The 25,673-nt window shown below is 35.8% G+C and overlaps 1 protein-coding gene across 1 annotated transcript in view; it reads right to left on the bottom strand.

The window, feature by feature from the left end:
- Window positions 1-1,396: 1,396 nt before the first annotated feature.
- The window catches only part of LOC136713884 (copine-4), an 88,250-nt gene continuing 63,973 nt past the window's right edge, over window positions 1,397-25,673 (bottom strand). Inside the window, exons 8-16 of the mRNA XM_066691117.1 lie at window positions 25,175-25,273; window positions 21,758-21,844; window positions 20,008-20,067; window positions 18,729-18,862; window positions 15,481-15,535; window positions 15,048-15,099; window positions 7,221-7,354; window positions 6,554-6,790; window positions 1,397-2,954 (exon numbers count right to left, since the gene is read on the bottom strand). Of these exons, the coding sequence (XP_066547214.1) occupies window positions 2,823-2,954; window positions 6,554-6,790; window positions 7,221-7,354; window positions 15,048-15,099; window positions 15,481-15,535; window positions 18,729-18,862; window positions 20,008-20,067; window positions 21,758-21,844; window positions 25,175-25,273 (990 nt within the window). The 3' untranslated portion in view covers window positions 1,397-2,822. The remainder of the gene's footprint in view (window positions 2,955-6,553; window positions 6,791-7,220; window positions 7,355-15,047; window positions 15,100-15,480; window positions 15,536-18,728; window positions 18,863-20,007; window positions 20,068-21,757; window positions 21,845-25,174; window positions 25,274-25,673) is intronic.

The following is a 25,673-nucleotide window of genomic DNA, read 5'->3' as shown; positions in this document are numbered from 1 at the left end:
TTTATTTTCAATTAGTTGCAAACAGTGGCAGCGTGGTGTTTTGAAACAGCAGCATCATTTATTTGGGAACAAAGCTGAGCAGTATATGTTTGCAAGTCAGTCCTGTTTCCAAAATGCTTACTGATCAAATAGAATGCTTATGCCACTGAAATATAGGAGTTCGGGTTATATTGTTTAATATAACGAAGGTAATGAACAGTGAGATCCTCCCTCATATTACTTACTGTGTATCGGAATAAGAAGTATGGCACAAAGTGAAATTTGAAATGAATATACTGTAGTAAAAATAGTGTACGTTCAGAAACACATTCACACAGATCCCTCGCAGTGGACTCTCGGAAGGGCACAGACGCATAGCAGTTGTACAGTCATCCCAGGCTTTAAAGGCAAATATCATGGTGAATATTTTGAATAATACCCACAGCTGATTTATGTGCCTTCTCCATCATTAATATTCTAGCCTTTGAATTTATTTTTTTCCTCTGGGACCCCTGTGGGCCTGTCCCAGGAATGATCCGCAAAGAGGTGTGCTGTTAATTATGCATGATGCCAGGATTAATTGAAAGCCTGCTGGTCTGGACTTCAAAAGGACTCCTATTTAATAAAGGCTCAGGTCTCTGGAAAGAAACACCTCTCAGCCAACAGCACTTCTTAAATGCCTCTCAATCCGTATCCGAGAGCAGTCTGTTTCAAGGCACAAAGTTTGATCTTGGACATAGTGTGCTTCCTTTTAACTGCGCCGAATCAGTTCAGCAGTCTACCTGTACGCAAGATCTTATATTGGCAGGGGAAAAGCAATCAGCTCCTGAGAATTGTATAAGAGGACATTTTTTTAATTTATTTTATGCTCTGAAATAAACCAATTTTCTTTTTGTTTTATGGCGAGTGTTGGGAATTTTGAGCAGGACGTGCAATATTTTTTGATATAATCAACTTATGTCAGGATTCAGAAGAGATTTTCTTTTTAAACTGCTGAGCCAGGTTCCATTTTTGTGCATCAAAGTACTGGATTGAAATTATGTGCATTTTCAGGGGCCACAAATCAAAACTAAGAGTGGAGTGCATGAAAAAACATCTTAAACATCATCTCTGGAAACCCAAGCCATGAAATGTGCCATTACTACCATTTACATTATAAAAACACTCATAAGAAGCACTCCAGAGAAGACTGACGTATATTAGACTGAAGCTTATTTGTGCATTTTAAATGGTGATTTGAGAACCAAAATGTATACAAACATACGTAAAAACAGGAAGACATTTGCATGACATTTCGCAAGAAATGTACGTCTTGCGGATTGTAATTATATGATTTATCTGCACTTCATTCAATAAGAAAAACTGGAAACTGGAATTGAATAAAAAAAGCTTTATTGTTCTCATTGTCACTGTTTTTGGCCATAACAAGTGATTCCAAACATCCAATAGTAAAAAATAAAATGAAGAAAAATACCTTTAAAATAGGAACTGAGAGATATATTCTGACACTATTCTGTTCCAACACAGTGAATAGTACTTCCCTGCTTTGCAAAAGATGTGCTACTGTTGGATCAGCATGAACTCCTCTCATCAGTACTGTTTTGTAATAATATCCAGGGACATAATATAACACTAATGGCGGCTCCCTGTTGGAAGTCATTCTGTCTCCTTCAACTTTCTTTCCAAATGACGAGAGAAAGAACAAACACTCACAGTGTCTAACAGTTTCACACTTTGAGTATTACATATGCATTATTTCTGATGGTGTCACATTTCTTTTTAGATTCCTTTAATTCCAGAAAGGTGACAATTAATCTAATTCTATTCAATGTTGTGTGTGTGTGTGTGTGTGTGTTTTTATCTCACTTACCCATGTATGTGCTGTTCTCCTATAACCCCACCATGTATCTTATTTATTAATATATTTGAATTATTCTAATTTCTAAATTGAAGGAACACACACATTATTTACTAGCTTTCCATTATGAAAAAAAAAAAATGTTTGGCAACAAATACAAGCTACAGAGCACCCATTACAATGCATTTCATTTGTTTTACAAGTTTCTTTCTTTTATTTGTATTGTTTGCATGCAAAGGGACAGCATATCCAAGACCAATGTAGGACAAATTGTGTAAAAACACACAACTATTCAGTCTTATGTTTGTTTCTGATGGTAATAAAGAAAGAGCCTTCAATTTCAACATGTGACAAAGCAATGAAGGCTTTTAAAAAGCATTGTCATTTTAAAAAGTGTACAAGTAAATTTTTCCTTTGACATACAGTTTAAATATGCCTTGTTTGTGTGGTTGTATCCTTTGCTGAACATATTTTACCTGGTTTTCAAATAGTCTGTATATTTTACCATTTAAAAAAACCCTCTCAATTCTAAAAGAAGAACACAGCCAATGGAAAAAACAGTGTATTTTTTATTATTGACATGCAAAATACAGTCCATGCATCTGCTTTATCTGAAAAAACATTTAGTTGGGAAGCAGATGATACTAATACAGAGAGCTGTTAACTTTCATTGATCCAAAATGCTTTACAGTGTAAGAATATTAAGAAATTTAGCAAAATCTCAACAAACCTGTATAAAAACCAATACAGATAACTTTTTTTTTCTTTTATTGATTCCAAGGCGACATGCTCTCATATGTAAAGAAGTCAGTTTTTTTTTTTTTTTTTTTTCTCTGTAAAAATGTCTTCAACAATACAACTGCGTAACAGAATGCAAGCCTCAGGGCTACACATGCAAAAAAATTGTTTAGTTAAAAATCACCAAAACGTGCTATTTGTTTTCTTATTTTGTTTTCATGAACTATGTAAAAGGGTTGCAGAGGAGTTAGGGGCCGAATGTCCTGGAAGACTCGAAATCAGACAGACACTTGGGTTTGATTCCCTTGCCATTGTAGTAGTCGACCACTTGGTTGGGAACCTCAGCTAACACACTTTTTGCAAGGGCGGCGGGGGAGGCCTGTGAATGAGAGGAAAACAAACAGTGCTTGAAGTATTACAACATGCATTTAGATATACACTATGTTATATAGAAGTCACAGGTGATATTGAGGTCATGTGCAATGACACGGCTTTGGGTAGTGTTCTAGAATTGAAAGATTATGATTGTTGCAAGGTTGCTTGGAAGTTCAGACTTCCAGCAAAGCGGAAATTCCGGTCTGTTACACAAACCAGTTATACAAACAGGAATCAGGAAGGGGCTGTATGAGTGACACATGCATGGGCCTACAGGCAGCTTTGATAGAATATTTTTTAGTATGAGGTACCATGGAAACTGGCTTAACCCTTCCCCCTGTGGGTAGCGAATTGAAAGATAACAGCTTGCATGGCAGCCCAAAGGTATATGATGACACTGTACAACCTCTTAGAGTCTGTTCCTGCAAGTACACCACACATAATGAGATTGATGATGTTTCTAGTTAAATGTAGTAATATAAAAGGTTTCTCAAAGGTTTGTGAGTGCATTTGTTTCTTTAAAAGACATTATAATTCCCATTCCTATTCCTTTTCGAACTTATGATTCCAGTAATATAGTGCATTTGCACATTAAGCTAAAGCTCAAGACTATTAAACCAAAAATAATTGGTGTTTTATGTTTAACTGCACACAGGATTGATCTATGTTATAGTACTTTAGATAAATCATCAATGATTATTTCTCTCTGTATTGTTTTACTTTAAATTAATTTGTTGATTGTGGAACTTGTAATGAAATTTGGCTCTTCCAAGAAAATGTATAACTCCCCTGTAAGTACTGTATGCTATTAGAAATGCTTATTACTGTTGAATTAATTTAACAAAGAATACTTTAATATTTAATCTAAAGAACTGTCTGACCTTCTTTTTTCTGATAAATGTAATCTTTAGATTTGAAACACAAAGCTGTTCATATTCATACTATCTTTAGAAGCAGGATTATAACATCACAACTTGAAGAAAAAGCTTTGGGAATTGAAGACTTGAATATGCCTTGGGCACGGTGAATCCACTTGACTAAAAGGGAAAAGACCCCCTTAATCATACAATCCTATAGCACATCCATTTCTACAGGAGTGGCCTTTAAATAATTGATGGTGCCTTATTTAAGTTTTTGATTTTAGTCTTGTACATATCTAAGCTTCTGCTTGTCAAGAGTGGGAACAATGTGAGCAGAGACAGTCCAGAGCCTCACCAAGAGACCTTCGGGTTAAAACAAGAACAAAATCTGTGAAAAAGCGATTTGCAATAAAACAAATTAAAGAAATTAGATCTAAGCCTCTACTTGCACAAGACTTAGGATCGATATGTTCATTAAGAAATCCTCCTTAGATACTCAATATTCTTTCTCACCGCCCCCAACACTGAAACTTAAATGTATTGACAACTTTGTGTACCACATATATAAATATGTTTATAAATACATTAATATTTACATACTCCACACAGCCTTCACTTTTATTTATTGTTGATTCCGTAAAACAATAATTAAAATATGATTTACTTCTGTTGAAATAAGGCTTTGATGAAAGGACATTTCAGAATAGTTCAGGAAACCCATTTGTATGTTATAGCTTGCAGTAAGTCACTAGGGGTTATGTTCTTTTACAATGCAGATCGCTGTGTGTGAGCCACAATAAGGCTGTATGGAAATAATTTGCTCTCTGTAATAAATGTCCTTGAGACCACATTGAGGGATTTGATTCAACAGCTCTCACTAGCCCAGTTGATTAAATGCTGGAATTATTGGAGGAAATTTCTCATTTCCAATACCTACAGGAATTGCTTCACAGATGGGCCATCAAAGGTAAATCGCAAGATGATGAAAGGGCTCATAAGACAGACAAATGAAACAATGCAGTCTGCATTAAAAGTAAAATATGAATTCAATTTTAGGACATCTGAACTACTGCATCCTTAATCTTTGAAAGCCTACATGGAAGCACAAACAGCTGCATTGCATGCCTCTACAAAGAAGAAGCAGAAGAAAATATTGTTTGAGGTCTACACTGTCAAGGTTGACCAGAATGTGACTTACATTGCTAGGTTTTACTGCATTACAAATGACATGAATGCTTTAAAGGGGATTAACACATTCAATTCCAATATCAAAGTGACACATCCACACTTTTTACTAAACAAACTTTAGCCTCTCAATTTCAGCCTGAGGACTAATCTACCATACCTGAATCATTTATGAGTTTAAATCCAAATCTGTTTGTGAGTTTCCTAGTTATGCCTTCACAAAATGACCTACATGCATGTTCCTGTGCTTGAACACTAAAAGGAAAAACTGTAATAACAGGACTGGTGACAAGCTTGGAGTAGCATACAAAAACAGTGACACACACACACAAATGCATACACACAAATCAGCTGGGGCCTAGATTCAATTTGTATATTACTCACGTATCACCTGTTCTCACAGAGATATCATTTAAATATGCAACTCTGGGCTTGCATTTGCCAGCTAACCTTAATTATTGCTGGATGAATTAAGTAAATAATAAAAAATGACCAGAAGGGAACACATGAAACAGTCCTTCTCCTCTTTTTTTTTTATCAAACTCAGGCAGTGTTGGTGCTCTCAGAATCAAATGTAATGCCTTTGAGTTCAAATGGGTGCAAATTCAATCTGAAACGAGGGACAAGGGAAAACAGACTTTTATAATCATGTAAAATAAATCTGAACTTGGTTGCCGAAGTCACGATAATGTGTGGGTGTTTTGTTAGAACTACATATTATAAATTCCACTGAATCCAAGAGGTGCAACGTTTTTGTGTTCTTTTTCCTGGCTGTTAAAAATGTTCACTATTAAAAATTAGTTTTTTATACATATACATTTGTAATACTGTTCTATTCTCTAAGGACTGCGCTATTCATTTTAAGAATAGTCTTGCCAAGGTATTGATAAAATGCTAACGTCCTACAGCAGTCGCAGAAACAAATTCCAATGGGCCGGCGTTTCAGCATACTAATTACATGTATTTGTGTAAGATTGGATTTTGTAGGACAAAATGCTGCAATTGCTGGATACAATATGGTGGTGGATACTGTTTTGATGCATTCTAAAGACACAGTGAACACATTGCTCTAGAGTTTAGAAGCTTGGTTTAGTTTGGTTAAAGGTGGCTTAGTTTCTCATGAAGACAAAAAAAGATAACTAGGGTACAGTATCAGAAAGCATGAATGATTCTGGATTTGAAAGTGAAATGGGTTCACTACAGTGCTGTAACGAGATTCAAGTAAGAATCCTGACTAAGCCGGTTGTGTATTCTCTTGTTGCAAGCGGTTTCATTTCTTGGCAGCCCCTTCGGCTTCCCCTTTACTAAAGAGTACTGGACTGCATCAACACAGGATCTCTCTGACTTATTGCTCCTGGACCTCTCATGTCATCTTATTGGGAAATTATTGTTTTATTATTGTTTAATAGGACATCCATTAATTAGCAGTGAATACATTTATATTGAGTTATTAGGTCTCATCAAATTAACAGAGAGAACATTTAGTGCCATGATATTTCTTCTGAAGGCGCAACTGCGTTGGTATAATGGGAACAAATGATAAGAAGACCGAACTCACATGCTTGAAGTTCCGAAATGGCACAAACTGCACAATGTCTCGTAGGACGGGTTCTCCCTTGGGGGATCTGAGGATGCCATCATCTCCATCAAGCATCTGCATGTCGCTGAAGTCAGCGTTGCCCACTCCCACGATGATGACAGACATGGGGAGGTGGGAAGCGTGTACAATCGCCTCCCTGGTGTCGGCCATGTCTGTGATCACTCCGTCTGTCAGGATCAGCAGGATGAAGTATTGCTGTTGGGAGAGGGAGCATCTTGTCAGGAAGGGGAATGTGGAATGGACTTTTCTCAGCAGCACAACCCTTAACAGTGATCGAATAGTGCTCATCTACTGAAGAAAGTCGAAACCAATGACAGGAGTTTGATTACCCTCTCTTTTCAGGGTCATAAATGAATGTTTCAGGTATATTCTATGAACTAGTTAACTGACTTTCTATAACTTATCAATCAAATGTCAAATGAAGTGCTATTTCTCACCCAAAAATGCGTATCATAAAAATGTCAGTCATCATTAAGATTTCTACAAGTATTGTTCCATCAAGCCTGTCATTATATTTATGTTTTGCATCATAGTACATGCAATTATGATAGTCTGGTAAGAAGACAGTTTTCAGTATGGTTCAATATTAACTAGAAATTCAGTCTTTTTTCGGACTTAGTTTTACCATGGCCTCCTTTGTGTGCATCTCTTCTGAAGCTGAGTTGGCTACTTTCTGGATAATTGGAGCAATATTTGTTGGTCCATAGAGCTGAATCTTTGGAAGGCAGTTCTGATATGCTTCAACAACGCCTTGTATACCTTGGAAAAACAACAATACACATTTTTATATTGTCCAACAGGAAATTGTGAATCACACAAGGATATCTACTATTTAAAGTCATTAAAAAAAATGTAATTAAAGGAATTTAATTTCAACTTTGTTGTCCGAATCATAGTATTTAAAGCCCCAGACTAAGCTGGTGTTTTTAAATTGATCTATGAAGTTTCAAACTGTTACACTCTCAAACATCATCTCTCTACTTGACACACATATGCACACACACACACACACACACACATATATATGTTAAAAGAGAGTTCAAGATGTCATCCTTTTCACATCACTTCACATCATTTGTGTTCATAAATTATTTAAAAAGTTAGTGCTTCAGCTAGCAAATCACCCATTCAGGTTGAATTCAGCCAACATAATAAAAAAGGTTCTTCTTTATAGCCGCAAAGTGCAGAAGAGCTTCACTTCCAAATACTAACATGATAATGAAGATATCTGTAGGCAATAATCAATCTGAGGCCAGATGTCTTTGATGATGTTGTAGTCATCAAAGGATAATCAAAGCCTAATTGAATGGCTTCAGACAATCTGGTTGGATCAGAGCGCTGGCCTATGTGGATTCCACTCTTAAACCCGATTCTGAACCAATCCTCCATACAGAACAAATGGTGGCACATTGTGGCCAAGAATACAGCTTGAATGCAGGGATGAAAATCCCTAGGAAAGTCACAAAATCTTTATCAAATGTCACATCACGAATATAGAAAAAAAACACTACCAGAGCCTGCAAAGTAAATATCTACATAAGAGACACAAGCATTTACAAAACATTTTTATATTTTCAAGCGTGTCTAACCAACACAACCTTTACAAATTAAAAAGATTCTCCTGTTATTTCTCAATATATGGTGAATAATAATACGATGCAATAATACAATGATTACATTTTTTATAATACAAATTCCCATTAACATTTTGGGCTTGACAACATCTAATGACATAAGGAATCTTTTTTGTACAAGAAATTAATGACTGCTATGGTTTCATTTCAAAATGACCGTATGATGAAAAAGTATGACAAAAGTCATAAAACAGATTTCATAGAGCTCTAAACAAAACTTTATGAAATCACCTAATATATTTAAATAGTCTATTTTGGGGACAAATGCATTCATAATTTAGTCACTAGTCCTGTTAGTTATTACAATTTTCATGAGCTTTTTTATTGTTAATTACATGAACTGCAAGCTTAATCATATAAAAATCCTTAATTAGCATCAGCACATAACAATGCCAAAGCTCACTGTGCATCTCCTTTATAAACGAGAAAATACTTCAGAATATGAAATATTAATTAAATACAAAGTATTAAAATGCAAGTATAGCTGGGAGGTTCAAACATTAATATTGGTATAGACAGCCCATGAAAGCCTTGGAAATGCATTATTAAAGAGATTTAGAGTAAGACACGGTAAAGTTTTCTGCATACATTTTACATTTGACTAGGCTTTTCACTTTGTTATTCAAAGAAATTGTCATTACATTTGTTGTCAAGTGTTTTTTTTAATCTCGGAACAGACATCTTGCGAACGTGTTTGTTTGTGTGTTATGCACAGAATGAAATGTACAGACTCTAGTATAAAAACTGAACACGGGAACATGTCCTCCCCTATAACAAGGACTAATTTACAAGAGCAGTATTCAATCTATCGCACACAACACTAAACTATATCATTCATGACACATATGACTGATTTGCATGCCACTCGTTCCAATGGCCAATGCCATAAGCTTATTGTTGTATGAATGGACTGCTGTGTTTGTGAAGGACAAAACAGGTTAATTGCAGACCCTCCCCCCCATCAGTCCAGGCAGACGTTTGTGAAATTACCTAATATATTTAAAATGTCAGTTTTGGGTTAAATTCATTCAAAACTTAGTCACTAGACGGCAATGGAAAGGGGGACCCCATCCAAAGTGGATGAGGTTGAGTACTAGGAACAAAGAGAACGCAAACAGAAAGATTTATTCAGTTTATGTAAAGAGTTTAATTGGTATTGGCCATTGTTTCAAACCTTAGAATTGACCCAGGCAATGATCAATGGTCAGCTCTGAACAAAGGGAATAACTGAATTTTGCAATTCGTCATGTTATCCCCAGACAATTGCATAGCTTGCATAATAATTTGTTACAGAACGTTTCAGACAAAAGCCCTTCTTGACGTGTTTGTGTGTGTGTAGATTTTTACAATAATCTACAGTTACTCTCAGGATACTTGTTTGACTGTTTCATACTAAGAAAATGTTTTAAATTAACTAAAAAGGCTAAAGATACACAAAATATACTAAATATATGATTGTATTATTTATTGAGAAGAAAATTAAGCAGTTTTAGGTACAAACAATAAGTGTTACCAACACTACACCTTCAACTATTATGGTTGTGCATACAATTATTTACAACTCTGTACAACTCTTTAATTTAATGGCTGTACAGTATTCCTTCTTACAAATTTTACTCTGCAATGATCATCTACCAGAGGGCTACTATCCCATTTCAAGCACATTGTTGTTACAGACACCAGATTGCATTCAATTTCTTTTGCTGGCTTCTCCCTCTGAGACTACACTGCATAGATTGGTGCCATATGCATCTGTCCAAAGATGTTTGTCAGTCGCTTCCCTGAGGCCAATGAGAATGTTTCTGCGTTAAACTGTGACTATAGTATTTTTATTTTAAAATCCTTAACATAAATCTCCCTGCTTGGTCTACATTGGAGATAACCACCACAGAAATGCATCATACATGACTTTTAAAATGGATAATGGATGATGTCTACCATAACACGTGTGTACGCATGTGTCTGTCAGTAGAATTCATTACAATCTTTCTGGATCCATAAGTCGCAGGAACAGTGAGAGATGAAGGATATTTAAATACAGAAGGAGGTGCATGGATAGAAGTACCGTTTTATTTTACATTTTCAGCTTTGTCCTTCAACTGATAACAGCTGCCTTTCTCTCACATTCTGGACAGGCCAGAAAAATCATAGCACTGCAGGAGAGTTGAGAGAAAGGGAATGGCTTGGCAGGACTGGGCTGTAAATGCATGGCAGCATGGCGTGGATATCTGCTATTCAGCGGATCAATCTGCAAATCTTTGTCCCCAAGAACTCCTGTTACATTGTTGGTTTACCGTAACATGAGGCAGAATAATGGCTCCTCGTGGGGATGATGATTTTTCTAAAGACTGCTAAGGCAATCAACAGTTGATTCCTCGGAGTACAATGATGTCTGGGGCAGCGCTGGAAATTGAAAAAACCACAACCATAGAACTACCAAATGGCCAGGGAATACTGTAGATAAATTGCAGCATTAGCATCTATGCATGAGACATCCCACACATTTTAATATTCTACTTCAAGAATCCGCTTTTCAAAGCCCTATCATTCCTTTCAAGTCCATAAATCCATGCTAATGTGAGTGGCTTATTTATTTAATTGTGGTCCTTGTCTGCCAGTACCCACATAGGCCTAAATGCTGCACATCCTGATGTAATAGCTTAGTCTGCATAAACAGTGTACACAAAAGTTACATGCACTGCACTGCTCTGCAACTGTGTCAAAATAGCCTTATTGTCAGTGCACTAAATTTAAACACAAAGAGTAAGTGAGATGTTTAAATATTCAATTTAATTCCCTTGTTTTTGGCCTCCATTTGTTCTAGCAGTTACAGATTATATGTTTTGCACCATCTCTGAACAAGAGAGAAACATCTATGGAAAGCAAATAACCATTGTTTCCAACTCCTCACCCTGTACTCAACAACTGAAGTTGTCCGGCCTACACAGTGAAGTGGGCACTCTGTTCTCCACTAACACACTCCATACATTAGATAAGAACAACAACAGAACACACAAGGCAACGCAACCACTGCTTCCAATCTGGACAACCTATTATCTGATGTCTCTACCGGTTTCCACCCAGAGTAATATGTGATTGTTTGTTTCAGCAGTTTTAATATATATCCTTGGGATAATAACTCATGGTTTAATTTAAGTATAATTATTACTAACTATTAACGGCATTCCTTTCTACTAATGACAATTGGTGCACAATGCGGGGAAGTGCAGTTAAAATCATTATTTAATCACTAGGCTACACACATGAACAGCTTTATTGTATGTGGTTAAAAATGTGCTTCATTAGTTTCACTCAAACTCTACTGTACATGGAAATGACATTTTATAAGCTGCATGAGGAAATAACAGGAGGGCACTATTTACGTCTAATTTGAAAATTAAGCTCCCGCAGTTACAAGTCATTTGCATAATGTTGGGTAAAATACACTCTTTACAATAGAAACCTAATAATGTAGAGTGCCAAATTTGATTGGACTCAAGCACAATGTTTTGAGTACATGACATATACATGGAAAACCCGCTACTAGACAAATGTTTCTTTGGACTGGTTCTAAGCAGCATATTCATTGACTTAATGTCTACAGAAACGTAGAACGTTTTTATTGTAGAAGATTACTAAAAGGGTTTTGATGCTTTCTGATTGAATAGATTGTTTAAGAGTTTGAATCTCTATGATCCCTCAATGCACTCTTTTTACAATGATCTTTGCTCGATACTTGGAATCAGTAAATAAATCAATTGGCATTGTACCTCTAAAGGGAGCTGTTGCATAATATCACTAGATTATGATTTCTCTCACTGTACCACCATTAACATTTATATGTTTGAACCTACCACAATTCAATACATTTTGTGTGTTGTTTTTCTTCCTTTCTTTCTTATATTGATATTTTTTATTAATAACAAAGAACAAATATGTTACTTTATAGTTTTTCATCAAAATAAGATAAAAAATACCAGATTTATAGGAATTTAATATTTTATTTATTAATTTGTTTATGTATTACTATGATTCACAATAACACAATATCTTTAGCTTATGTACAAAAGTCTTTATGACATATATTTGCAGTTTTCCTCTTATGGCTCTACTTCATAACTGAAATACAGTGCTTCCTAATGTCAAAATCATTAATCAAACTGAGGAAGTATATTTTACAGGCACATTAAAGTTTAATGAAAGGAAACTGCAATTGTGCTTTACCCAGGTTACAGTGTATTGATCCTAAGTGTCTCTAAGTGAAAACAGACTATCAGATTAGTCCACAATTTAGCAAAACTCACCTTGAAAAAGTCAGCAAACCTTGCCCTAGTATTTTTGAACTTCAGTCAAAACTAAACATTTCAAAGGTTGATGTATTCTGTTCTTCTGAGTGAAATTAAATTAAAAGTCTACTTCGAAATGTACACACAAAAGGCATAAGGTGCTGATCATACTGTGAATAAAACAACCACATATTGCAAAGCATAAACTCCCATATTATAAACAAGGTTTCATAATTGTAATATTTATCTGGACTGAATCGTGGTGTCATGAAAACAATACTATCAATATGCTAGTTGAGTAAAAACACAGTGGCAGCCTGGCAGGTATATTGTTTAAACAAATAACAAAGGAAATAATACATTTGATATTAACAAATATAATCATGTGACTTATGAAAGAATATTAATCATTATGTTTCTTGTATTCCAATACCATCAGCCTCTTAATGACTTAGATTTAATAATCTTTCTATTCATTTGAATTTGCTGACAGACCTTTGCCATGCAAGTCTTAGAGCTCTGACTATTGCAGAACTGGGCTCTCATTAAAGTGTCCATTTGGAAAATCAAATTGAAGCAAATGCAATTTCTGTGACCTGAAGATGAACTTTCTCAATGTCCAAACACAATTTAAAATCAACACCACACCCCATATTCATTTTTTAAATGCTTGTGGTTTTTGCTCCATTTTTCTCAACTAAAGTATCTTACAGAAATCTCACTCAAATCATCTTTGTACTGTCAATATGTTCTTGGATGTTTCTTAAACAAAGCATACAAACTTTATCCCTTTTCCGTAACATTTCTCACCCAATATTCAATCACATTTTTGAACCATCCACAAATGGCAAATGATAAACCCTGATGGCAGGTTTCTATTGAGGAGAAGCTTCAAAAATTTGGAAAAAAGCACCACAACAAAAGCATCTTCCAACAAGTAATTATTTAGCAATTTGCTTTCAGCTATTGGGTCAAAGTTGTGATTTAATCCAGGCTTTAGCTGAATCTGTATTCTTAAAGTCTATTATCAGGAAAGGTTTAGATAATCCCCGGTGTGATTTCACTCTGTTGCTCTCCTGTGATGCTTCCAAGATACTGTGTGTTTACATTCAGTAACAAGGTCCTTCACACCATTCGGAGGCTTATTTCAATTTAACCCACCAGCATTAATTGATTGTTTCAATAATTCATTAAGCATTATAAAAAATAAAAAATAAACATTCTTTGCCAACATATGTAAAGGAGTAGCCTGTAAAAATACAACTCCTGTAAATTAACAGCAGGTTTGGGATAGGCACTCTCATTGTGTATTTGCTGTGACAGACTGTTCTCACAATATTGCTGCCACTATTCCATTGCACCATTACCACAGCACTGCGGCTTGCCAGTGTCCTTCCAGATCATATTCAAAACACAACGTTAGCCCACTGCACAGTAGTTTACTTCACACAAAGTGATTGGTGTTACATCAGTTTTCTCAGGAAGAAGTTCAAAGAAAGTGGCAATGAGAAAACACACTGCACCCAAAGCAATGCAACAATGTGAAATACTGAGTTACAATGAATAGGTGTGTGTTGTCACAACATAGCAATAAAAGCCATACAAATAAACAATATGACAAGAATGTTATAAGGTTTCCTAACACACAACATTGTGACAACATTTCTGAACATTATTGTAAGGTTGTGGTTTAGCTGTGGTAAACATTAAATGTTAGAGCCTTAAGCTGTATATGTGTTTTTAAATTATGTTACTAGAAGAGGACACTTCATACACATAATGTGAACATATAAGGTTCTTATATAATTTAAATAAATAACTTACATTTTAATTATAATTTGTTTATTTTTTAATTGGGGGGGTTGTTTCTTTTTATTAAATATAGATACATCAACTGTAAAACTCAATATTGATTTCCACATTTTACAACATTTAGGAAAGGAAATCTAATTCTAATGTATTACTATATTTACTAGCCTTTCCTAATACAGTAATAGTCCCGCTAATGCTTAGTTCTGAAAACCTGCTGTTCACTCTTTAATCTCAAAGCAGGACTGAAGAAATGTTAGTTAGTAGTATATACTATCATTGCCAGTAGTAGGAAGAATTAATTTTTCCTCTTCCCCATGATTTCTTTGACTTTATTATAAGTAATACACATAAGAATACCATGCACACCAAACAGGCACGGTACAGTACTATAAGACAAAAAAAAACATTTGTATTATTTTTTCATCAAGATTAATTTTGTGATTTGAACATTAAAATAATAGATCGTTCACATCTATAGTTTGAAAATTCAACGAGTAGAAATAAGTTCTCACACTTAAAAGGGGCACTTAAATGAACCACTGCCATGGTTATTAAGGGTTGAACTGAAATAAATAGGTTGAATGGATTCAAGTAATACTGGAGATAAGCAATACAAAATAAGACCATCAACCAACAGAACTAATGTCACAGCAAAGTCTTTTATATAAAAGCTTCCAGCAGCAGTATTAATGTAAGCCATTAACACAAAACAAATCTTACCGGCACATTCTGGGTTGTCTTCATTAAAGTTTACAGCAAAATCATGAGAGACCTTTGAAAAAGAAAATCGTACTGATTATGGGAAAATAAGTTCATTACAAACACAAAGAACAAAGGCTCTATAAAATTGATAGCATCAATTTATGCGTAAAAAGATTGTCTACAAAGTTATTAAGATATAATGTTCCACTGAGTTTCATTTTGGTTGAACCCAGTAACTGTGCAGAATGGCTAATAATCATTTACATCAGGACAAAACATTTCAATCCAGCTAAAAGCAGTGGGGGGGTTTTGTATATAAAATGCTAATTCACATGTTTAGATACCTGTGATTTCTGAATTCAACTCAGCATTGTCACATTTTCTAATTGCATGTGTGCCATGGAAGTTTGCAAAATACATATATTTGAAGTCTTCCAGCTAAATTCTTTACCTTAAAGTCGGGTGGTATTCGTGCTCCGAAACCAAAGGCGGGAAACATTTTGTCACTAAATTTGAAAAGAAGGAAACATATAACTGACTCCAACAGGTGTTATAGTGTGATAACATAAAAGCAGATCTGTTTCTAGTTAATGCAGATTGTACAACACAAAAAACATACATATATACATCAAGTGTGCTGTCGGGTAATTACAAAATTCAATGCATTGATCTCTCAATTACTCTGATTCCTTATGGTCACATTACCGTTGGGTGTAGTTCTGTCTCCCCACAGAATACACTTTTGGTCAGATGTAAGAGGTTATACGTTACATTATTATTTTTAATTATACTTGACAATGAAGCCAAATGAGTCATATCATTGTCTTAATTGGTCACATTTTACAATAATGGGCACAAATTCTGTATGAATTGATGTATGAATACCACAGGAATAACACATGAATACAGTATGCAGTTCTGCTGTTAATCACATGTGGTTACAGGATAAGTGTGGGATTAGGGTTTATACATGTGATGAATTTCTAAACTCAGTGGAGTTATTAATACTCCCTAATGTGTATACTCTGGCAAGGGAAATTGTGCATTATGGTCTTTGATCAGTACAGGTCTGTTTACTGTTACTGTACTGATAAACTCGATGCCTTTGACATTTTACAAATTGCCTATGACAGATGGCAGCATAAACCCATTCTGGTTTACAACAGCAAACACAATAAATGGACAATTACAACATAAAGAATATATTGAAAATATATTATTATTATTATTTCTGGCCTTGTCTATTGATTTTAAAGAATTCGTGTCTAATTTGGTTGTGACCTGAGGATGGACATCAAAGACTCTCGTTCATACAGTGTGTTTTGCAAATATTCTGGGAAGGAATTAAAAAAAAAAAAAAAAATCAATAACTGTGTATCGTTAGTCTGGAAAATCTCTACACTCTGCCACCTGTAGTTAAGTATTGATTTCCTCCATGTTCTATATATACTATATATATTTATGAATGGCAGGTCATTTTCCTGATGCTATTTTCAGAGAAGAAAACATTGATGGCTAAAGTCAAACAAATCATGATTTTGCATTGCTGAAAACTTTGAATGAGTAAATAAATACTTCTGTTTGGACAATGGACATAATAGTGTGATTTTAAAAGAACAGTACTATCAAAATAAAACCAGTTTTTTTTTCCCTTTCATATATATTATAGCATTAGTTTTAAATAATAGTAAAGAAAAATAAATCAACGGTATGAAAGAAAATTCATTTATAAATGACTAGTGTGTTTTTTTTATTAATCTTGAACTTTACCTAACTAAAATATTATATGATTTGTTCTCTGTTTGTTCTCCATAACACGAGCCTAACAAGAGGACTACAGTCTTCCCCAATTTGAATCCAATGCTCACCTCATCTTTTGTGACCTGGCGATTTAGATCAGTGTTTACAGCTGACCTCACATCATACAAATCGTTGGTCTGAACCAGAACCACCATCTTACATTGACCCAACAGAGATGTGACTTGAGGATCAATTTCAGATGTAGCTGAAGCTATTCTCAGCCAAAGTCAAGGTCATTCTCATAGATTTATCCACATAACAAATAGGAAATTAAGCCAGGGGTGATACAGATGTACTGACTCAGCAGAAATGTACGGTGTAAATTCCAGTCCTGCTGTACACCTCATACCCTTCTGTTATGAGGAAAGATCCACTCCACAGAGGGGAAGATGGGTGGGCAAGGGCACTGTTTGTGTACAATGACTACTCAAGGCTACACATTACTTTAAATGCAGAACTCTGTATCTATAAATCAAACCTTGGGGAAGTACAGAAACACTCCTAGCCATCGAGAAACTATATACAGTAATTCTGCTCTTCCAAAATGATTCGTGCCTCTGGTCATGGCGATAAAACAACACAATAATGCTTTGAAGTGATCAGTTTAGAATACATTGCTGGAGAATATCTAGAAAGATGACAAGAAAACAAAACATTGAGCGTTTTCCCCTGGTCTAATCAGATTTCTCCCAGTAACCCCATTAGGATATAGACTTTTGACCTTTGGATGCGGAAGCCAATGTGATGTCTGCCAAGTCACCAACACCATTATAGTTTCTTAACATTACAGAAATACATGTCAAGCTGTCATGAGCACTAAATGGTGTTTGAAGGAAACGGGGCGCTCTGTTGCTGGGCTACTGCTGGAGAGATCTGTGTAACATACTACAGATAAACACAGGAAATAATGATTCTTCTAGCTACCCAAACAAAGAACCAGGATCCATGTAAGAAATGAATGGGTAATACAGCAGTCACACTAATGCACCCATCAAAGTATATCTATGTTTCACCAGGTTTAGATTCAATCAATTCTATAGAATTCTATATTCTATATTCATACAGATTCTTAATTAGCTCCATCCTTGTTTGCAGGGCTGGCACAGTCTGGTCATTATTTCACCTAACAGATCCTTTGTAATGCAAATGGTTGAACTCTTGCTCAGTCCATACAAATAAATGTTCACAACATTATTTAATAAAGAATGGTTCCACTCTCAGGAAGAATTTAAAACAATAAGTTTGTGTTTCTTTGAAGACCCAACTTCCTTTTCCCCAGGTGGTTAATTGCCTGAAACACAGGAGCGTTCCCAGCAGAGAAGTAAAAAAACAAAACAGTCGCTTCTCGTTCTCTGTCTCTTCATAGGCAACCGTTCTGTTCAGCGAAATTATCAGTAGTGTTGCTTTATTTCCCACCTTTTTACTGCAGGCTCATGAACCTGCACAGATCGGCATCATCCATGGTCTACTTTTTTTGTTTGTTTCTCTCTTTTAGCACAGAGGAAACACAGGATCTGCTCCTGGCTCATGATAGCCATACCAAACTGTGTTAACATGTATTTCAGTGCAAAGCATCTGAAACCTTACCACCGCCACGCCAGAGGTACAGAGAAGGGAAATAACGAGATAACAGATTTAATTTTTTCAGCCATGTCACTGTTTTTTTTTTATCATTTCTAAAATCTATGAACAAATCAGTTCTAGTTACCAGCAGAGTATAGAGATGTGTCTGTCATGGGGATTAAGTGCATAGATAACAATCTGTCCTTCGTACGTGAAGCAGGATCAGAAATTCTGTTTGCAGATATGTCATCGACCAGGAACAAATATATAAAAAGAGGATGGAATGAGTAAATAATGTATTTATTGTGGTTGTGGTTGAGTTGAGTTGAAACTTACCTGTCATAATCTTGGCAGATCTCCCCTACAGCAACCAAGGCCTTTAGATACTCATTAGGCTGATACGGGTGAATGTAGTGCAAAGAGCAGCTATTTCGCGGATCTCCGTTTGACGCTGTAAAATCAATAGCTACCTAGAAAGACAAATGGTAAAAACTGGGGAATATACCACAAATTACACCTAATGTAGGCCTACTCCTGAGTCTAACAAAAGGCATTCATCTTTAATAACACCATCTGATAATTACCGCATGAATTAAGCACTTCCTCATCTTCAGCTAGTAATTCCGTAATGTGTTCTTCCATCTCCGTATTTACATTGAGATTAATATAACAGACTTAAATTTAATCCCATAAAATGAATTCAGGGAAAGATAATAGCGTTTAAATAGACAGACCTCTGGAGTTCATGTTGACTGTTAATTATTTATGCGTTGCTAGCTAGTAAAACACTGTGTTTGTATGGGGGTAGAGATGGCTTATCTTGCCCGATGCCAGTATAATTTCAAATTAATGCTTTTAATGTAAAAAATTTTTTAATGTTTTTTTGTCCTATAGTGGAGATAATGAACCATTTCATGTTCAACAAGCTAATGAGCAGGTGTGTTAACAGCGTAATGTCAGTATATTAAAAGAAATACCATTATGTTTTTTCCTTTCAATTATTAAAAAATAATTGCCAATTTTCTTTGCAAAAACCTTGCTTGTCAAACACTAGCACACAGTCTTATCTTGTCAGGGCAAGAGGCTCTAATATACACTAACATTATTAAGACTTAGGAAAAGTGTGTACAAGGGTACTTTTTTGTATCAACACTGTATATTTCAAATAAGATATTAAATTATTAAACTACCTTCATTAGTGTTAGTTATTAACTTACAAGCTGTAGTCCTACATAATAGGATTTACTTTTTGATGATCTATTTTCTTTATGTTATTTGTGAAGCTAATAGTGTTTGTATGTGATATCTATCCTACATGTGTATATACAGGAAGATATGCAAAAGAGGGAATATTCTTTATTTATTTAAAGCACTGCTTAAAACTTGTATATGTGTGTGTGAATTACAGTGTATTGGTATCAAATGTTTACAAATGCAATACAAATTATCTATATAATCATGAAATGCATTTTGAATACAATTATGTTAGATTTCATGTGAGAGATTAAATGCACACACAACTATTTTAGTTTAATATACAAAAAACAAGTCTGTTCTTATAATGTAACACCTGAAAGAACACATTAAAACAAAATGAAAAGTCATGTTTCCTTACTGTAAACTGGATCTGGCATCCACCCATAATGTAATCCAGGAATGAATGCATCTTGTGGATCTGTAAATACATATTCAGTAAGTAGTGTAGCCTAAATCACATGTATGCATTTATAAAAAAAGGGACTCTTCAAAACACTTTTTAAATCCTCCAATGTGTAAAGCATAGTTAATAAAGTATTTCTCAACTTATACAGTGAGGGAAAAAAGTATTTGATCCCCTGCTGATTTTGTACCTTTGCCCACTGACAAAGAAATGATTAGTCTATAATTTTAATGGTAGGTGTATTTTAACAGTGACAGACAGAATAACAACAAAAAAATCCATACAAACGCATTTCAAAAAAGTTATAAATTGATTTGCATGTTAATGAGTGAAATAAGTATTTGATCCCCTATCAATCAGCACAATTTCTGGCTCCCAGGTGTCTTTTATACAGGTAACGAGCTGAGATTAGGAGCACTATCTTAAAGGGAGAGCTCCTAATCTCAGCTCGTTACCTGTATAAAAGACACCTGTCCACAGAAGCAATCAATCAATCAGATTCCAAACTCTCCACCATGGCCAAGACCAAGGAGCTGTCCAAGGATGTAAGGGACAAGATTGTAGACCTACACAAGGCTGGAATGGACTACAAGACCATCGCCAAGCAGCTTGGTGAGAAGGTGACAACAGTTGGTGCGATTATTCGCAAATGGAAGAAACACAAAATAACTGTCTCCCTCGGTCTGGGGCTCCATGCAAGATCTCACCTCGTGGAGTTTCAATGATCATGAGAACAGTAAGGAATCAGCCCAGAACTACACGGGAGGATCTTGTTAATGATCTCAAGGCAGCTGGGACCATAGTCACCAAGAAAACAATTGGTAACACACTACGCCGTGAAGGACTGAAATCCTGCAGCGCCCGCAAGGTCCCCCTGCTCAAGAAAGCACATGTACAGGCCCGTCTGAAGTTTGCCAATGAACATCTGAATGATTCAGAGGAGAACTGGGTGAAAGTGTTGTGGTCAGATGAGACCAAAATCGAGCTCTTTGGCATCAACTCATCTCGCCGTGTTTGGAGGAGGAGGCCAGTGACCCAAAACACACAGCCAAGGCAACAAAGGAGTGGCTCAAGAAGAAGCACATTAAGGTCCTGGAGTGGCCTAGCCAGTCTCCAGACCTTAATCCCATAGAAAATCTGTGGAGGGAGCTGAAGGTTCGAGTTGCCAAACGTCAGCCTCGAAACCTTAATGACTTGGAGAGGATCTGCAAAGAGGAGTGGGACAAAATCCCTCCTGAGATGTGTGCAAACCTGGTGGCCAACTACAAGAAACGTCTGACCTCTGTGATTGCCAACAAGGGTTTTGCCATCAAGTACTAAGTTGAAGGGGTCAAATACTTATTTCCCTCATTAACATGCAAATCAATTTATAACTTTTTTGAAATGCGTTTTTCTGGATTTTTTTGTTGTTATTCTGTCTCTCACTGCTAAAATACACCTACCATTAAAATTATAGACTGATCATTTCTTTGTCAGTGTGCAAACATACAAACTCAGCAGGGGATCAAATACTTTTTTCCCTCACTGTATATTAAGGAAGACATTAACACATGACACTCAGTTGACAATTCAAATCCAGAAATCCTAAACCCAATATTAATGTGATCATTACAAATCATGCAAAATATTTTGTGCATGTATACTATATTATACGCATGGACACCATGCAAATACACACAGAGAAGAAAATTAGATAATTGATTACCTTGCACTGATTTAGAATCACAATGCCGGAATTCTTGTAATTCTTCTTCTTAACTTTGTATTTTGGATTTATACATTCCCACTGTACCTAAACATGATTCACAATGAAATAAAACATAAAAATACAGTTTTATTATTATACTATACTCAAATGTCAATGTGCAAAAGATAACACTCCAAACTGAGGGAAGCACCCAATCATTATACACAATCACAATGCCACAGATTGATTTATATCTTGACCAAGGAACGGTGTGAATGTGGATTAACTCATGTCTGAATAAGCGGCTTGTTTCTCAAATAAGAAATAAAAAACACTTTCAAACAGGCGAACAGGGATATTCAAATTGCCTAATCTTATTCACAATCCTCTCAGTTTTTTATGACCATGCATTTATCAGTGGATAGTTGAAAGTAAATTGAAAACATCCTACAGTACGCACTAGAGGGTAAGAATACAGCAAATCCTGTGCATTACAAATATCTCGATCCCTGTTATTACATAACCTTGTGCAAACATTCAGCTAAGACAGGGAAACAGATGCTGTCTAGGTATCATTACCAAGAATATTATCTTTAAATGTGTGCCAACTTCAAGCTTTCTACTTCAACAGCATATAATCAAGGTACAATGTGTTATATCGAAAGCCTGTCCATATATCTCCAGCTAATTCATACACAAACAAGGATGTAGCTCACAGGGTAACACTAAGTGTGTAGCATATGCAACTGCAGAATGAATAATTCCCTGAGAATGTATTGCTACATTGGTTGGAAAGTGTTTTGCAGGTCCATTACCTAGGAATGAAAGAGCAGTTATCATATAACAACAGACTATTAACCAGTCCTGATCACAGTTACAAGATTCTTAATGACCTGTATTTGCATTGAAAGGATATGGGATGGAACAAATGAGGCAAGTCTCACTGTGGTTTACAGTCACAGCTGAGCAAATTAAATTATCTTTCCCTTGCAAATCATACCTTAATGCTGGACACCAACCATAAAACCTTCTTACAGGTGACATTGAAATGACCAGACAGAACAGGTTGTCCCTTTTTAGCCTTTACTTTCAACAGTTTAAAGCACCTCGGGTCTGGAGTTTCAGGACTCATTATTCACTTACACAATGATTAACTGTACATTTGTCGGTCCTGTCATTTAAATCAGATGTACCTAGGAGGTCTGATGGTCACACAGCTGTCTCCTGCTCCCATGCAACTCCTGAACAGCTGGCCGGTAAATTGACAAAAATAGAGCAATCTACAGAAGACTGGTTTCACATTATTCATCACCAGCTAAGCATGCCACTTATCTATAGCGGTGCGATTCTCTCATTAGTGTAATACGCTTCATGCCAGAGAAAGTACTTTGTGTCAGCTTGCTTCCTTCTCAAGAACGATTTCCGTTGCTTTTGTTAATAATGGACGACACCGGAGGGCACATTCTGAGCTCTTCTCTTATGTTCGGCTATACCTCGCTCACATGTGAAATTCACATTTGAAATTAATTTGCCTCACCCTAATGAATAAAACATATTATTCTCTGGACTTTTCATTAACTTTTTTTTTTTTTTTTTAAAGGAAATTATGTCCTATGGCCTTCATTTCCTAACCTCTCCCCATCCCTCCCTTTTCACATTTCCATTTTTGTTTGACACGTTTCTGATCACATGGCAACACGATAGGCTGGCAACTGTCACTCTACGTGAGGGTTTGCAAACATGCAGATGATGTGCAATTACTTACATTAGATGTGGTTCGTTAATAGGGTGACTGTGAAAAATGGTCCTCTAACTATATCACACGATTACTCCTGGTGTACAGCCTATATTTAGAATGCATTTTAATTATGCTAATGATGTGATCTGTCATATTTGTTGGAGAGCAGTGGTTACAAAGCAAACCCAAGACCAGATCCATAGCTGTCTAGCAGGCTATACTCTGTGCAACAAGGAAGAGCTCATATAAGCAGTCTATCCCTAGTCAGAAGGATTATACTTAGCTGAATCCCCCAATTGTCAGATAGCTTTCGTGACACCAAGCACACAGTTGGTCCACTTTCTATTACCCTGAACACTGAACCACAGTAGACAGCTCAAGGATGTCTATGTATTTAATTCACTAAGCAGGCATCAGGCATGTATGGGGCGCAAACACAATGGAATGATATAACCGCCTCCTAACGTGAAGCTTGCTTGACCTTAGCTTCACAAACCTGGCATGTACCCACAGCAAGGCATGTTATTGGTCGTCATACACATACATTTTTTTCCAAAAGAACAATCAGGAACCGCCTCCAGAAGATCTCAGCCGCTTTGAGTTTACCACTTCCAACTGTGAGCTCTAATTCTTAAACCAAGAAAAACATGTTTTTGTTTGTTCTTTTTGTAACTGCAGAAAATGCTGTTGCTTAAGGGAGCCACCAGCCAACCACACTTTCTCATGTATCTCTAAAGAGAGAAATGGAGACTTTGGATAACTTGATTGCAATTAAATATGATTTCATTTGAAATGACCAATCATAGACCTCTTTCCTGGGTTATTGTGACACAAAAGTTTTCAACAAATCACATTTGACTGGAGAATAATTGTAAAGAGTCTTTTTCTGCCTTCTCTTTGTTCTTTACAAACTGGGCTTAAATAAAAATAGACACTCTAGCTTTTTTGTTTGTTTTGGTGGGTAGGTTGTTTCGTTTATTGAATGAGAACTAGATAACCTTGCCTTCTTGTGTAAGAGAAGCTCAGCGCTGCAGGTGTACAAGACCGAAGTTAGCAGCCAGTAGCAATGCTGTCTGATCCCTGACTTCATGTGCTTGTCAGCCGTCCATTAATTCAACAGAAACAGCAGCACCAAACCTGCAACCTTAATACTACACAGACTCCCACTTCCCTGTTTTTATTTAAAAATTTATGAATTTCACTCAGCTGAGGAATATAAAAAAACATGTTTACTAGACATTTAAGGTCCAGATGTGTGAGGAGAGGCCAACCTCTCCCTTACAGAGATACTACAAACCTCTCATCTCTTAAAAGATAAATAAAGCTATACCAGTTTTAACCATAATTAAATCATGCTTTAATTTAAGGGCCAATTACTTGTGTGTATTAACTAAAGACAACATTCAGGTGGAACCAAACTATACATTTCTGACAGGCCTTTTAACTGACCATTTAACATAAATAAATACATCGAAAAACTGTGTTAACATATTTAATATGTATTTTCCACATTAGCAATGAAAGCATGGCCCTTAAGATAAAGTGTGACCCAATAACAGCTTTCTATTCCAAAAACGTTTACATTATTTTAAAGTGAACTGATCTCAGTATGAAGGGTTGGTATTGGTCTAGCTCCCCAGCTAGCTCAGTCAGACTAAAGAGATGGTTTTCAACAAAGACAAAAGCAGCTGCATTACCTGCCTACCATCCATGGCCCCTCTCATTTCTTTAAACGTTGTGTGAAATTCTCCTATGAAGTCGTGCTTCCCATTAGAGTCCCAGTCCCAGACGATGCTCTGCAAAAGATGACAAGATACTAAGACATGTGGGTGTGCATCAGACAAAAATAGAGCATCCTTAACTGGACCTATTAGTACAACCCCCAAGAAAAACTGGGGCAGCAGACTTGCAACAGACAGTTTCTGATGAAACTTTAATAAAGACAAGAAATATGACTACGACCATTAACAATGTAAAATTAAATATCAAATGAAAGCTGGCAGTGATTTCTAGGTTTGTTTTTATAGACAATAAAAAAGGAATGGTAGATTCACCTAAGTTAATGTCTGTTTTACAACATTTATTTTTCAAGGCACATTGGTTTGCTGATTGAGTGGCAGCTATGGACATGTATTTAAAGGCACCCCTTTATCACTAATATGTCTTATTAAATATGATTTTTTAGAATATGTAAAT

Source organism: Amia ocellicauda, chromosome 18 (genome assembly GCF_036373705.1).
Source record: "Amia ocellicauda isolate fAmiCal2 chromosome 18, fAmiCal2.hap1, whole genome shotgun sequence".
NCBI lineage: Eukaryota > Metazoa > Chordata > Actinopteri > Amiiformes > Amiidae > Amia > Amia ocellicauda.
Note: the sequence above shows the minus strand (reverse complement) of the source record. Positions and strands in the feature narration are given on the sequence as shown.